This window comes from Heteronotia binoei, chromosome 21 (assembly GCF_032191835.1).
Source record: "Heteronotia binoei isolate CCM8104 ecotype False Entrance Well chromosome 21, APGP_CSIRO_Hbin_v1, whole genome shotgun sequence".
NCBI lineage: Eukaryota > Metazoa > Chordata > Lepidosauria > Squamata > Gekkonidae > Heteronotia > Heteronotia binoei.
Window position 1 is genome coordinate 41,096,704 of NC_083243.1, and position 13,876 is coordinate 41,110,579.

Consider the following 13,876-nt stretch of genomic DNA (forward strand, 5'->3'; position numbering starts at 1 on the left):
GCAACTTCTTTCATGGAAAGCGGCTTTCCTGGTGGCCATTACCCCAGCACGTCGGGTGGGAGAACTGGCGGCTTTGCGATGTGACCACCCTTATCTGCAGTTCAGCACGGAAGGGGTGCGTTTGCGACCAGATGTGACCTTCCTACCGAAGGTAGTGTCTGCCTTCCATTTAAACAAAGAGATTTACTTACCGGTCTATTTCCCGAACCCTACTTCGGCTTCGGAAAGACGTTTTCACGCTCTTGACGTGAAGCGTGCACTCTCCTTTTATTTGCATAGGATCAGACCTGTGCGCAAGGACTCCAGGCTCTTTGTCTCGTATGCCTCGGCCTCTATGGGGCAGAGAATCTCCTCACAGAGACTGTCCAAGTGGTTGACAGAGACAATTAAGCTGTGCTACTTGCTACGTAAGCGGCCTCTGCCAGGGCCTATCAGAGCTCACTCCACGAGGGCAATGGCTACCTCAGCTGCGTTCATGAAGGGGGTGCCTTTGCCAGACATTTGCAAAGCAGCTACTTGGTCCTCCCCGCATACGTTCATCAAACACTATGCGCTGGACCTTCAGTGGAGACAGAGTTCGTCGGTGGGCAGTGCAGTTCTGCAGTCGCTCGCCTATTGACGGACCACGCAACCCTCCTCCAGGTATGTGGTGAGCTTGCTATTCTCCCATTGGTGTGATGCACAGAGACCACGAAGAAGATAAACAGGTTTCCTACCTGTAACTGATGATCTTCGAGTGGTCATCTGTGCAGTCACACTACCCGCCCACCTTCCCCACTGCTGCGGGTCCGTCTAGGGCTCCTGCAGCAGTCAGAAGGAACTGGCGGGATGTCCGCTCCTGCCCCGTTAGGCATGCGCAGGGGAGGGGTGCCTGCGCATGCGCACCGGGGCGGGGGCGCGGAAATCCGCGGCTTTGAAGTTACCGATCGTGATCGGCGCCGGCGCCTCTCCCATTGGTGTGACTGCACAGATGACCACTCGAAGATCATCAGTTACAGGTAGGAAACCTGTTTAGAGAAAAGGTTCAGCACCCCTCATTCCGTCCCTATTTCTCTACTCTAAATTTCCTCTTCCATAATCCTAAGTGATTTTTTTAAAAAGTTAGTTCACATGTGCTAGTGTTTAATATGTAGTTATCCCCATAGTACATTTTTCAGTAGCATCATGAAGATGTAGACAAGTTCCTACTATTAAAACTTGCTTGATGTCTTTATGGAGAAAGTGGTACATATACTGTTTAGCTTTTAACATTTATTTTGAAAAGATGCTATTTACATATGGCTTTAAATTCTATATTCCCTCAGTGGACCAAGAATATTATAGTGGTGATGCATTGTGCATAGTTTAGAATGTATCTGCACTCATTATTACTCTTAATGTCCTATAACAGAGAATGGGAGGAGGAGCCACTGTACCTAATAATCAGGCCACTAAGGTGGCTAACGGTTAAAATCATTATAGAAACTGGTTATAAAAACAACACCAAACAAAATACATATTAAAAGCACATAAAACAAAAAAAAGTCTTCACCTACTGGTAGAAGACAGTGGCAGAAGCGGACAGACAGACACTTCCATAATTTAAGTGCTATAAGCTAGAAGTTCCTCTCTTGCATTGCTAACCCACTGGGGGCACCCAAAATAGGGCCTTGGAAGATGACCTTAGCAATTGGGTAGGTTTGTATGGGACTAGGTGGTCTTCAGGTATGCTGGTTTCAACCCATATAGGGCTTTAAAGGTCAACTTGAATTATACCCCAAAACAACATGGGAGATGTTGTAGATGAGTCAAGACTGGATTTATATGGTCCCTAAAATGAGCTTCAGTCAACATGCTGGTTGAAGTGTTCTGTACTAATTGAATCTTTGAAGTATGGCAGCCCTATGTAGAGTGCATTTCAGTAATCTAATTTAATTTTTACCAGGGCATGTACCACAGTGACTAGATCTTTTCTGCCCAGAAAAGGACAAAGCTGGATAACCAGTCAAAACTAGTAAAAGGCACTCGTAGCTGCAGCTGCCACCTGCTTATCCAGCAAGTAGGTCTTGGTCCAGGAGAACCCCCAAGCTATGGACCTATTCCTTCAAGGGGAGTGCAACTCCATCTATAACTAGTGACACCTTAAATAGTGGGTCAGACCCTCTACACACAAGTGGTACTTCCATCTTGTCAGGAATAAGCTTCAGTTATTTATTTACTTATTTTAAACAGTTTTATTCTGCCTTTCCACTGGATTAGGGTCCATTAGGTGGCAAACAAAAAAAAATCACACATTTGAGCAATTAAAAAAAAACATTTTAAACAGATCCAGGTAGTCAGATGTGTTGGTCTGAAGTAATAGGACAAAATAGGAGTCGATTGCACCTTTAAGACCAACTGAATAAAACTAAGTTGGTCTTAAAGGTGCAATCGACTCCTATTTTGTTCTAACATTTTAAACAATAAAATCATTCAATAACAACACATAAGCCCGCACTATAACCAGGAAGGAGGGCCAATAACTGTAATTGGGGGTATGCCAAACAAAACAAAAAAGGTGGTCACCTGCTGGTGGAAGACACTGGTAGCCCACATCTACCAGAAAAGTGCCTCCAGGCGCCAGTTTAGGGTTTCTACAGCCTCCCTAGGGTCTGCCAGAAGCATGAGATAGAGCTGTTTCATCCGCATAGTGGTGACAGCCATCCCAAATTTTTCGGTGGTCTCACTGAGCAGTTTCATGTAGATGTTGAAATGCATGGGGGACAAGAGGGATCCCTGTAGTATTCCAGAAGCCAAGGGGCTGAGCAACAGACCTCCAGCACCACCTTCTGAAACCTATTTTCCAAGCAGGACTGAAACCATTAAAAAGGATATTGTGTTATTATATTGAAGCTGTTTGATTGACCTTTCCTGCCCTGTCATTGAAGTGAATTAGTATGATCCTTTTATAAATGTTGGTATGCAAGGACTTGGATATAGATTTTCAAAAACAAATTTCATTAAGTTCCGAACTTTAATTGAACATCAGTGAAGGGTAGATATTTGTGTATTATCTGAGATCCTCTATGCCAGTCCAGATATTTGATATGAGATTACCTTAACAGCAGAATGGGCAGTACAAGATGTTTTAAGTGATGCATGATGTCATTTACTGTACATGAAGGGCTTGCTTGCACAGTAAGCTCGGTTGCTGCTGTCTGTAAAAGATTGAAGGAAAATAAAAGTGTAGTGCCTGGAAAATATACGTACATAGCAAAATTAAAATGGTATACAGATCTATTGTGATTATTAACATCACTGCTGCCAATTCGCATGATGGGCACTTGGCATTCCTTCATGCATTCCTCAAGTACAGCAGAGTGAACATGAGGTATTGATGGAATTTGGAAAGAACACATTGTAAAGTACTGAAAGTTACTAATCCACCTTTAAAGATATGGACTACTGCTTTGGATGGTTGCTGGTTTCTGAACTGGCCTAGAGGATCAATAAGGAAATGGGAATTTCCCCCTCTTGTTTCTTTGAGATTCTCTATGCCAGCCTTTATTCAAACTAGTATCAGTTTATGGTTTATAATGTTTTAACTTTAAATAAATTATGTTTAAAAGAATTATAGAAAGTTTAATAATGAGATGAAATATTTCCTAAGGAAATGTGGGCTGTCTTCAGACTTGTGGGAACTGACAGAATTGGCAAGCCCTTTGTATACAGGGAATGACATTACCAAAAAGGATTTGTGTACTGTTTCCATCTGCTTGGCAGGGAGGATCTGTAGCCAAACATTTGGACTGGCACAGAAGCTCATGAAGAAAGGGAATTCTGAGGTAAGAAAATATTTCCACATGTTGAAAAGGTATGCTTTGTTCAGCTGACTACCATGGGAAATGTGTTTAAACCTACTGAATAATGAAAGGTTAGATCACTTGAGATGCCAAAAAGCAAGGGAATGCAAAGCTGAATAATTCCTGCTCCCAGAAGTCACCACACTGCCACTTAATTCTGCAAACAAAGTAAAAGGCATTGATTCTCCCCCCCCCCCCACACACCACCACACAAACATTAACATTATGCTCACTTTGAATTGGATCCAGAATTTCTTTTCCAGGAAAGGTGCAGCTTTCTGCCAGTTTAAGGAGCCCTGGTCTGGTGGAGTTGGTATGTTCCACCAGTGGAGGGCTTCTTTTGCCAGAGAATGGCCCTGCTGTAAGCAGAATATATGCTTTGGCTCTAACTTAATATGCTTTATTTCTGAATCTATTTTCTGCCATTTAATTTGGCTGAATATTGAAATATCAGATGCTAATGACATAAGTACATATATAATGAAATATATCTAGGTGGCAGATGTTACTAAACAAGAAATATTCCACAATTTAAAATGCTAACTGAGAGTTATTTCTTGTTCTGCTCTTGTCCATCCCCTTTGTTTGATGTCCCACCTATAATTAAACTGGGCCGGTCATATAGTTTCAACTTAGCCTACCACATACTGATACAATTAACCTCTTCCGTTGAGAGGTTGAAATATTTATTGTAAACAAGTAATGGCTTACAGTTACTGTAGTCCTGAATGCTCATGAGACAAATAATGGAGCCACCAAATATTTCAGTTGTTGCTTGTATTATTTTGTTTTTCTGTAAATTATTAGTGTTAAGACTTTCAGATTACATTTGAAATATCTGAAAACTAACAATAGGTCATTGCAATTTAATTTTTCTTTTGTTTAGGAATGTACATTTCTTTTTTAAAAATTCCTTTGGGACCAGTTATTTTATCTTGTCTGTAGAACACTAAATGGGTTAACTCTTTGATATGGTACTTTATAACTTTTGTTGATCCATCCAATAGCTGGAAAGAAAGAAATGTGCTGTCACAATTCGCAAGAAGAAGATATTGAATTTATATCCCACCCTATACTCTGAATCTCACAATCTCCTTTACCTTCTCCCCCTCCCACAACAGACACCCTGTGAGGTAGGTGGGGGTGAGAGAGCAGCAGCTGCCCTTTCAAGAACAACTCCTGTGAGAGCTATGGCTGACCTAAAGCCATTCCAACAGCTGCAAGTGGAGGAGTGGGGAATCAAACCCGGTTCTCCCATATAAGAATCCGTACACTTAACTGCTGCACCAAACTGGCTCTCAACTCAGGTGCCCTTCTCCACAGGCTGGGGGAGGGTGGCTATGTGCCTCTGTTGGCAATACACAGTTGCTAGATCTTTCCTCCTTATGTGGGGGGGAGTGACACTGAGCAGTGTCAGGATTGGTGTAGTATTAATTTTTGACAGCTTTTGATGTGTACTCAGTATAAACAGTTCATGAATTCTGAAGTCAGACCTTTTCAGTGGTATTTTAGAAACTTTCTTCCAGAAATGTGTTTCAGAAATGCATCTATGCAAATATCAAATATGTTGTCATGCATACAAAAAATCATAGGTTACAGTATAATAGGAGAATGTCTGAAGCTGCTATTAATATATTTTGGCATTCAGTGTTGTTCTACTTCACATGTGATTCAGCCACTTTCTAACTTAATACATATTCAAATATATCCATGGAACTACTGAAAATCATTAGTTTGTTTACAGAAGAAGGGAAAGGCAGGGAAAAGAGATATGAGAGGCATTTGATTTTTATGAAAAGCAGGTTTCACAACAACCAGTGAAGCATGTCCTTGAGTTGATTGTAACAAATTGTACAAGATATTCAGGCATTTTTTTTCTCTTGTTCTTGGTCAGTGCAAACCTGAAGGCAGCTATGATTGTGGTGCCCAACTGTTACTGCAAAACTGGTGCTACTAGCCCATTCCCTATGGACATTGCACACAAGGAAACAATGCACTCCCCTGCACAAGGCTCAGATAGCAGCCTAGACAATATCCATCCAAGTCCATAGCAGCCTAGACAATATCCATCAGTCAGACAATGGCAGTTGATGATGCCCCTATAAGTGACACACAAAGGCACAACTAGTGACTACCTGCCAATCCTGACATTGTTCCTCAGTGTCACTCCCCACTCCCCCCGCACAGAGAGGTTGCACATAGGGAGGAAAGATCTAGCAACTGTGCAATTCCAACAGAGGCACATAGCCCGAGTTCCCCTCCCCCACCCCCAGTCCATGGAGAAGGGTACCTGTGCTGAGAACAGGACATCCACTCCTTTTCTGGCAAGAGTCTAACTGGCAGCAACAGTGCTGCCCACATTCAGCCATCCCTGCTCTGAGCCACATACTCCCTTACCTTGCAGAAGTAAAAGTGGAAAAATAAAAAAAAACAGAGGCCAGGGGTGAATGCACAGGATTTCTGCACCTAAACCACCAAGCTGCATGGCTTATCAGATGCCACCAGTGCTGTGGGGGAGTGTGGGACCCAGAGACCCTCACCCCATGCAAAAGCTGCTACACACCACCTTGGACCACCTACCATCCTGTTTCCCATCCAGACTGTACAAAGAAGCCATCACAGTGAACGTGTAGGAAGGGCATGGGGACCAATATGTGGGGGCCAACCTTTAAGGTGCTACTGTGCCCCTGCTATGTTTTGCAGCTGGACAAAACAGAGCCTCAGTGGCTTATGAAAGATCAACAACAGTAATCCCAGCATGGACATCCCTGAGTCAGAGCCTACTCTCTTGGACAGGTGAAAAATGCAGTTCTTGAAAGAGCTCTCTCAGCCCCACCTACCTCACCTGTTGTGGGAAGGGGAAGGAAAAGCATAGACTCTGAGACTCCAAGTGAAAGAACTGGGTTTAAATCCAATCTCCTCCTCCTCCTTCAGGGCAGTCAGTGATCATAAGAACATAAGAACTGCAATGCCCTCTACATGGGGCTGCCCCTGTGCCGAACCTGGAAGTTGCAGCTAGTGCAGAATGCCGCTGCCCGGCTGTTGTTAGGGCTCCCTAGGCGGGAGCACATTCAGCCGGGACTTCGGGGACTGCACTGGCTGCCGATAACATACCGAGTTCAGTACAAGGTGCTGGTTATGACCTTTAAAGCCCTTTATGGCCTGGGACCTGCCTACCTTAGGGACCGTCTCTCCCCACATGTTCCCCAGAGAGTGCTGAGATCGGGTCTCAGAACCTCCTTATAATCCCTGGGCCAAAGGAGGCCCGTCTGAAAGCGACCAGAGACAGGGCCTTTTCGATTGCAGCTCCCTGTTGGTGGAATCAGCTCCCGGAGGAGGTGAGGGCCCTGCGGAGCCTTGAACAGTTCCGCAGGGCCTGCAAAACAGTCCTCTTCCGGTTGGCATATAATTAATTGTTATCGGAATGCCTGAATATTCAAATCTCGAACATCAGATTATTGAATACTGGAATATTGAAGAATTGATTTAAGGAAAGGTAGCATAGTACATATTGAAGTGAGTTTTATGTGTTTTTATGTATTTTATTGTATAATTATTAATGTATTTTAAACTGATTTTTGTTAGCTTTTTATGTTGTGAGCCGCCCTGAGCCCACCTTGGTGGGGTAGGGTGGGATATAAATCGAATAAAATAAATAAATAAATAAGAGAAGCCATGTTGGATCAGGCCAATGGCCCATCCAGTCCAACATTCTGTGTCACACAGTGGCCAAAAAAATTATACACACACACTGCAGCTAATAGCCACTGATGGACCTCTTCTCCATATTTTTATCTAACCCCCTCTTGAAGCTGTCTATGCTTGAAGCCGCCACCACCTCCTGTGGCAGTGAATTCCACATGTTAATCACCCTTTGGGTGAAGAAGTGGTTCCTTTTATCCGTTTTAACCTGACTGCTCAGCAATTTCATCGAATGCCCACGAGTTCTTGTGTTGTGAGAAAGGGAGAAAAGTACTTCTTTCTCTACCTTCTCCATCCCATGCATTATCTTGTAAACCTCTTATCATGTCACCCCGCAGCTGATGTTTCTCCAAGCTAAAGAGCCCCAAGCGTTTTAACCTTTCTTCATAGGGAAAGTGTTCCAATCCTTTAATCATTCTAGTTGCCCTTTTCTGGACTTTTTCCAATGCTATAATATCCTTTTTGAGGTGCGGTGACCAGAACTGCACACAGTTTTCCAAGTGAGACCGCACCATCGATTTATACAGGAGCATTATGATACCGGCTGATTTGTTTTCAATTCCCTTCCTAATAATTCCCAGCATGGCGTTGGCCTTTTTTATTGCAATCGCACACTGTCTTGACAGTTTCAGTGAGTTATCTACCATGAGCCCAAGATCTCTCTCTTGGTCAGTCTCTGCCATTTCACACCCCCATCAACTTGTATTTGTAGCTGGGATTTTTGGCCCCAATGTGCATTACTTTATACTTGGCCACATTGAACCTCATCTGCCACGTTGACGCCCACTCACCCAGCCTCAACAGATCCCTTTGGAGTGCCTCACAATCCTCTCTGGTTCTCACCACCCTGAACAATTTAGTGTCATCTGCAAACTTGGCCACTTCACTGCTCATTCTCAACTCCAAATCATTTATTGACAAGTTAAAGAGCATGGGACCCAGTACTGAGCCCTGCGGCACCCCACTGCTTACCGTCCTCCACTGCGAAGACTGCCCATTTATACTCACTCTCTGCTTCCTATTCATTAGCCAGTTTTTGATCCACAAGAGGACCTGTCCTTTTACTCCATGACTCTCAAGTTTTCTAAGGAGCCTTTGATAAGGGGATCCCTGACCCCCATTATAGGCTGTGTTGCTGGGTACACTTTCCTGGGTATATGTCCCATTGCATGACATGGGGCATGGTGCCAGGTGGTCCTGGCTTGAGTCACTCTGATATGTGTGCCCACACTCACAGACACAAGCACATTCGCACATAACTGCTAGCCTTGTGTATGGCTGAGATGGTGCCTGGGCTCATGTGAGGGGTTCAGGGGAGACAGGTGCACACTTCCAGGCTGGGACAGCTGGATTTCTACTCCTGCTTGTCTGTCAGTGCATAGTCAACCTTTGGTGGGGTACCTGTAAGGTTTCTGAAATGAGACACATTAGCCACATGGCATGAACTTTGCTTGTTAGTGCTAAATGCTCTGTCATTGGTTCTAAGTGCCCTGTTCCACTACTGAATTGCAGTGCTGTGTGTTCTGTGTGTGCATGGCAAAGACCTCTGAGTGCTGTGTGCATGGCAAAGACCTGTGCCATGTGCCCAACCTACTGAATTATGGGAATTATGTAGTACTTGGTGGGGGGGGGGGTTGTGATTGGGTATGTGGAAGGGGTATGGCTTCTGCTAGAGAGTGCTGTGATTGTTTGCAGCTAGCCCAGACTAACCTGATCTTGTCAGATCTCAGAAGCTAACAGGTCAGCCCTAGCTAGTATTTGGATGGGAGATCACCAAAGAATATCAGGATCATGACACAGAGACAGGCAGGCCTCGAATTCAGTGGGAGCTCACAGGAGCACAGCTCCTGAACCTTTCTGAGAGTTCCTCCTCCTCCTTCTGAGAGTTCCATCTCCATGTCCATTGAATAGTATGTGCAGCTGTATAACAATCCCTGGATGAGCTCCACCACCTATTTTTCTACAAAATGACCCCTGCCAGGTAATGGCAAACCACTTCTGAATGTCTCTTGCCTTGAAAACCCTGAGATCTCATCAGATCTCAGAAGCTAAACAGGGTCAGCCCTGGCTAATAATTGGATGGGAGACTCCAAGGAATTCCAGGGATGTGACATGAAAGCAGGAAATAGGAAACCTCCTTTGAATGTCTCTTGCCAATGACATGGCAATTGCAGTAAGGCACAAATCAATTGAAAGGACTGAGGATATAGTGACTAGGAACCTCGACATTTTGGCTGACTACTGCTGTAAATGGCAGCTTATTTATTTATTTTATATTTAATTATATGTTTGATTTTAGACTGCCCTCCCCCGCCAGGTGGGGCTTAGGGTGGTATGCAACATAAAAATTTACAATATAAATATAATACAATTAAAACCATAAAGCCAGTGCTACTAAAAGATGGCAATAAGAAATCCAAAAAGAACCAGCTGCTTGGGAGCAGAAGGGATGGAAGACAGGAGTGCCAGAGGATACATAATATGACACATTGCTGTCCTCAACAAAAGGCCTAGTGGAACATCTCTGCCTTACAGCCCTGCAGAGTCCCAAGTCCAAGAAAAACAGAATGCTCCTGTTTCCATTTCAATAACAATCTTGCCAACTGTGAACTGAATGTCTACTTTAATGGCCCCCGACTTACACACAGCCATACACCTATGTACCTTGGCATTACCCATGACAGGACCTTGAACTGTAAACACCATCTTACCAATGTAGCAGTGAAAATATTCATGCAAAACAACATTCTCCAAAAATTATGTGGTACAACTTTGGGTGTATCTGTTATGACACTTAGATGCTCAGCTTTGGGGTTGGTGTAGAGTACTGCAGAATATAGTGCTTCAGTGTGGCTCAACAGCCCCCATGTCCACAAACTTGATGTACAACAATGAGAACCATCAGTGGATTTATTAAACCCACTCTAACCTATTGGCTACCCATGTCATTCCATATAGCTCTCCCACATCTCCAAAGACAAGATACTCTTTGTGAATAGAAAGATCACTGAAAACAGAGAGTTGCCTATCCACAAAGACATGGCTGATGTGGGCCTACCCAGAGTAAGATCCAGACACCCAGAAATAAGATCTGCACAAACCTTGCAATCACAAAAGTTCAATCTAGGGAATTAATGGTTATGAACACCTGATACCCACCTGATATCCATAAGCTGATAAACACCAATGAGAGGCCTGCAAGATTTAATTTGCTATGTAAAGTATGGAAGACAGCTAATAGAATATAAGCAGGCTTTGGCAGCTGTGCAGACCTGTTGTTCAAATGGGGCAAAATAACAGGACCTGATGGTGATTGTGGTGTAGCCTGCCAAACCATTTTCCATCTGTTTTCGAGCGTGATGTGATGGAGCTTTTTGAATTCTCCAGCTGTGATTGAATGGACTGAAAATTTAGATATTAGTATTTAGTATTGCCCAATCAGTCTGCATTCTTGTATCAACTTTTAAAACATATATTATATGCTTATTTTTTGTAACTCTGGCATATTACACATGTACCTTGACTTCCAGAAAGCTTTTGATAAAGTTCCTCATCAGAGGCTCCTTAGAAAGCTTGAGAGTCATGGAGTAAAAGGACAGGTCCTCTTGTGGATCAAAAACTGGCTGAGTATTAGGAAGCAGAGAGTGAGTATAAATGGGCAGTCTTTGCAGTGGAGGACGGTAAGCAGTGGGGTACCGCAGGGCTCGGTACTGGGTCCCATGCTCTTTAACTTGTTCATAAATGATTTAGAGTTGGAAGTGAGCAGTGAAGTGGCCAAGTTTGCGGATGACACTAAATTGTTCAGGGTGGTGACAACCAGAGAGGATTGTGAGGAACTCCAGAGGGATCTGTTGAGGCTGGGTGAGTGGGCGTCAACGTGGCAGATGCGGTTCAATGTGGCCAAGTGCAAAGTAATGCACATTGGGGCTAAGAATCCCAGCTACCAATACAAGTTGATGGGGTGTGAACTGGCAGAGACTGACCAAGAGAGAGATCTCGGGGTCGTGGTAGATAACTCACTGAAAATGTCAAGACAGTGTGTGTTTGCAATAAAAAAGGCCAACGCCATGCTGGGAATTGAAAACAAATCAGCCAGTATCATAATGCCCCTGTATAAATCGATGGTGCGGTCTCATTTGGAGTACTGTGTGCAGTTCTGGTCACCGCACCTCAAAAAGGATATTATAGCATTGGAGAAAGTCCAGAAAAGGGCAACAAGAATGATTAAAGGGCTGGAACACTTTCCCTATGAAGAAAGGTTGAAACGCTTGTAACTCTTTAGCTTGGAGAAACGTCGACTGTGGGGTGACATCATAGAGGTTTACAAGATAATGCATGGGATGGAGAAAGTAGAGAAAGAAGTACTTTTCTCCCTTTCTCACAATACAAGAACTCGTGGGCATTCGATGAAATTGCTGAGCAGCCAGGTTAAAACGGATAAAAGGAAGTACTTCTTCACCCAAAGGGTGATTAACATGTGGAATTCACTGCCACAGGAGGTGGTGGCGGCCACAAGCATAGCCACCTTCAAGAGGGGTTTAGATAAAAATATGGAGCAGAGGTCCATCAGTGGCTAATAGCCACAGTGTGTGTGTATATATAAAATTTTTTGCCACTGTGTGACACAGAGTGTTGGACTGGATGGGCCATTGGCCTGATCCAACATGGCTTCTCTTATGTTCTTATAATAAATATATGTCTCTTGTCTTAAAAACCCTATGGGGTTGCCATTAGTCAGCTGTAGCCACTGTAGCCATTGTAGCCAGCATGTGCTCTGCCAGGACTTGTGGGTGGGACCACACACACACTGTGGCTAATAGTTGACTCACTATGCACTTTCCCTATGCTTTTTAAAATGTTCATTTCCTTTCTTTCAAGTAAAGCTTTTTGGCATAATTCAGAGTTTCTTAGGCATGCACAAATGTTTCTGCATTCCAGCCCAGTAGATGCATAACACTGATTTCCGGTTACATTCATGATTCTGAAAAACAGATTGCAGGAACTGGCATTACATCTGCATGCAGCCACAACATTAGAGATTTTATTTTTTCATAACCACAGTTCCTTCAGAGAATTTCTGAAAGCTCTCCATCAGGAAGTGTGGAAGGTGCTTTCAGGAGGGGGCAGAAGCTTTGTTACACAAACACAGTTTCTCTACATGGTCCTTTGGAAACAGGCCTGTGATTTCAGGATGATGGTAGTTTATAGCTGACATTTTAAATGCGTTGTTGTTGAAGAGTTGTCTATTTTGTTTTCCAAAACAATGTCTATATCTTTTATTCTCTTTTTTAATATTTTGGATATTTTCAGCGTTTGGTTTCAGTAGGTTTGGATTCAAAAAATACAATCTGTGTGTGGGACTGGAGAAAAGGAAAAATGTTATCTATGGCTCCTGGTCATACAGACAGGGTAGGTATACTTTTAAAAAAAATAGTACAGTTGAAGGTTTTACTAATTAAAACTTCTTTATGTATTTTATGAAATTGTTTTCATATTTTTTCATATTTCAGAAAGGCAGTCTATCGACTACATTGCATCATATAGTTTTAAAAAGGTAAAAAGAAGTGAGGCTTGAGGACTAGTTGCAATGGCAGAGAATGCTGGGAGCTGCTCTGGGCCTAGAGTGGCTCCCAGGAACTGTTGCTGCTGGGCACTGTTATCTGTCCTGGGCCAGTCCTGGAGGGGAAAAGCCTTGGGGGGCCCTCATGACCGGGAGGCACACATGGCTCAGCACCATTGATGGTGGTGGTAGGAAGTTTGGCGGGCCTGATGGGTGGGAGCCGTGGAGGTCTCACAGCAATTGAAGGTCAGATAGGGTGGGGGGAAGAAGTCTCAGTGGGCCTGGACGCTGGGAGCTGTGCAGGGCTTGCTGCCACTGCTGTCATCACTGATTAGGAGAAGAGAAGCCTTGGCAGGCCTAGTAGCGATGATGAAAAGGGTGGTGATGCAGGGAGAAGCTTCAGTGGTCTGAAGCCATTGCTGTTGTGTTGACAGCCCCAAGGATAGCAGCAGTGTTGGGGTGTAATTCGGGAGAGAGATTACCGCACCACAAGTATCGCGAGTCCCCATCTGTACTTACTCTATATTCAGAGATTCCATTTAGATGTCATGGGTAATATATTATTCATTTAGATGTCATGGGTAATATATTATTCATTTAGATGTCATGGGTAATATATTGTTAATTTATCCAAATGTTTTTGAAACCTATGAACATCTGACTGTAAAATAAAAAAAGCCAGATACTAGGCGAACAGCCCAAAGGTTTTAGTGGCATATACATCAGATTGACCTTGACACCATTTTTTTTAAAAAGGTAAAGATAGTCCCCTGTGCATGCACCAGTCGTTTCT

General features: G+C 43.6%; 1 protein-coding gene across 10 annotated transcripts in view; it reads left to right on the forward strand.

Moving 5' to 3' along the window:
- The window catches only part of EML5 (EMAP like 5), a 134,998-nt gene that overhangs the window by 22,819 nt on the left and 98,303 nt on the right, over window positions 1-13,876 (forward strand). For 9 of the 10 annotated variants that reach the window (XR_009556528.1, XR_009556527.1, XM_060261251.1 and 6 more), the window contains exon 3: window positions 12,834-12,932. Coding sequence is in view for 8 of the 10 variants with exons in the window: in XM_060261251.1 (XP_060117234.1) it covers window positions 12,834-12,932 (99 nt within the window). In the remaining 2 variants the exon portion in view is untranslated. Of the gene's footprint in view, window positions 1-3,741; window positions 3,804-12,833; window positions 12,933-13,876 lie in introns of all 10 variants that reach the window. The other variant, XM_060261250.1, reaches the window with a different exon arrangement.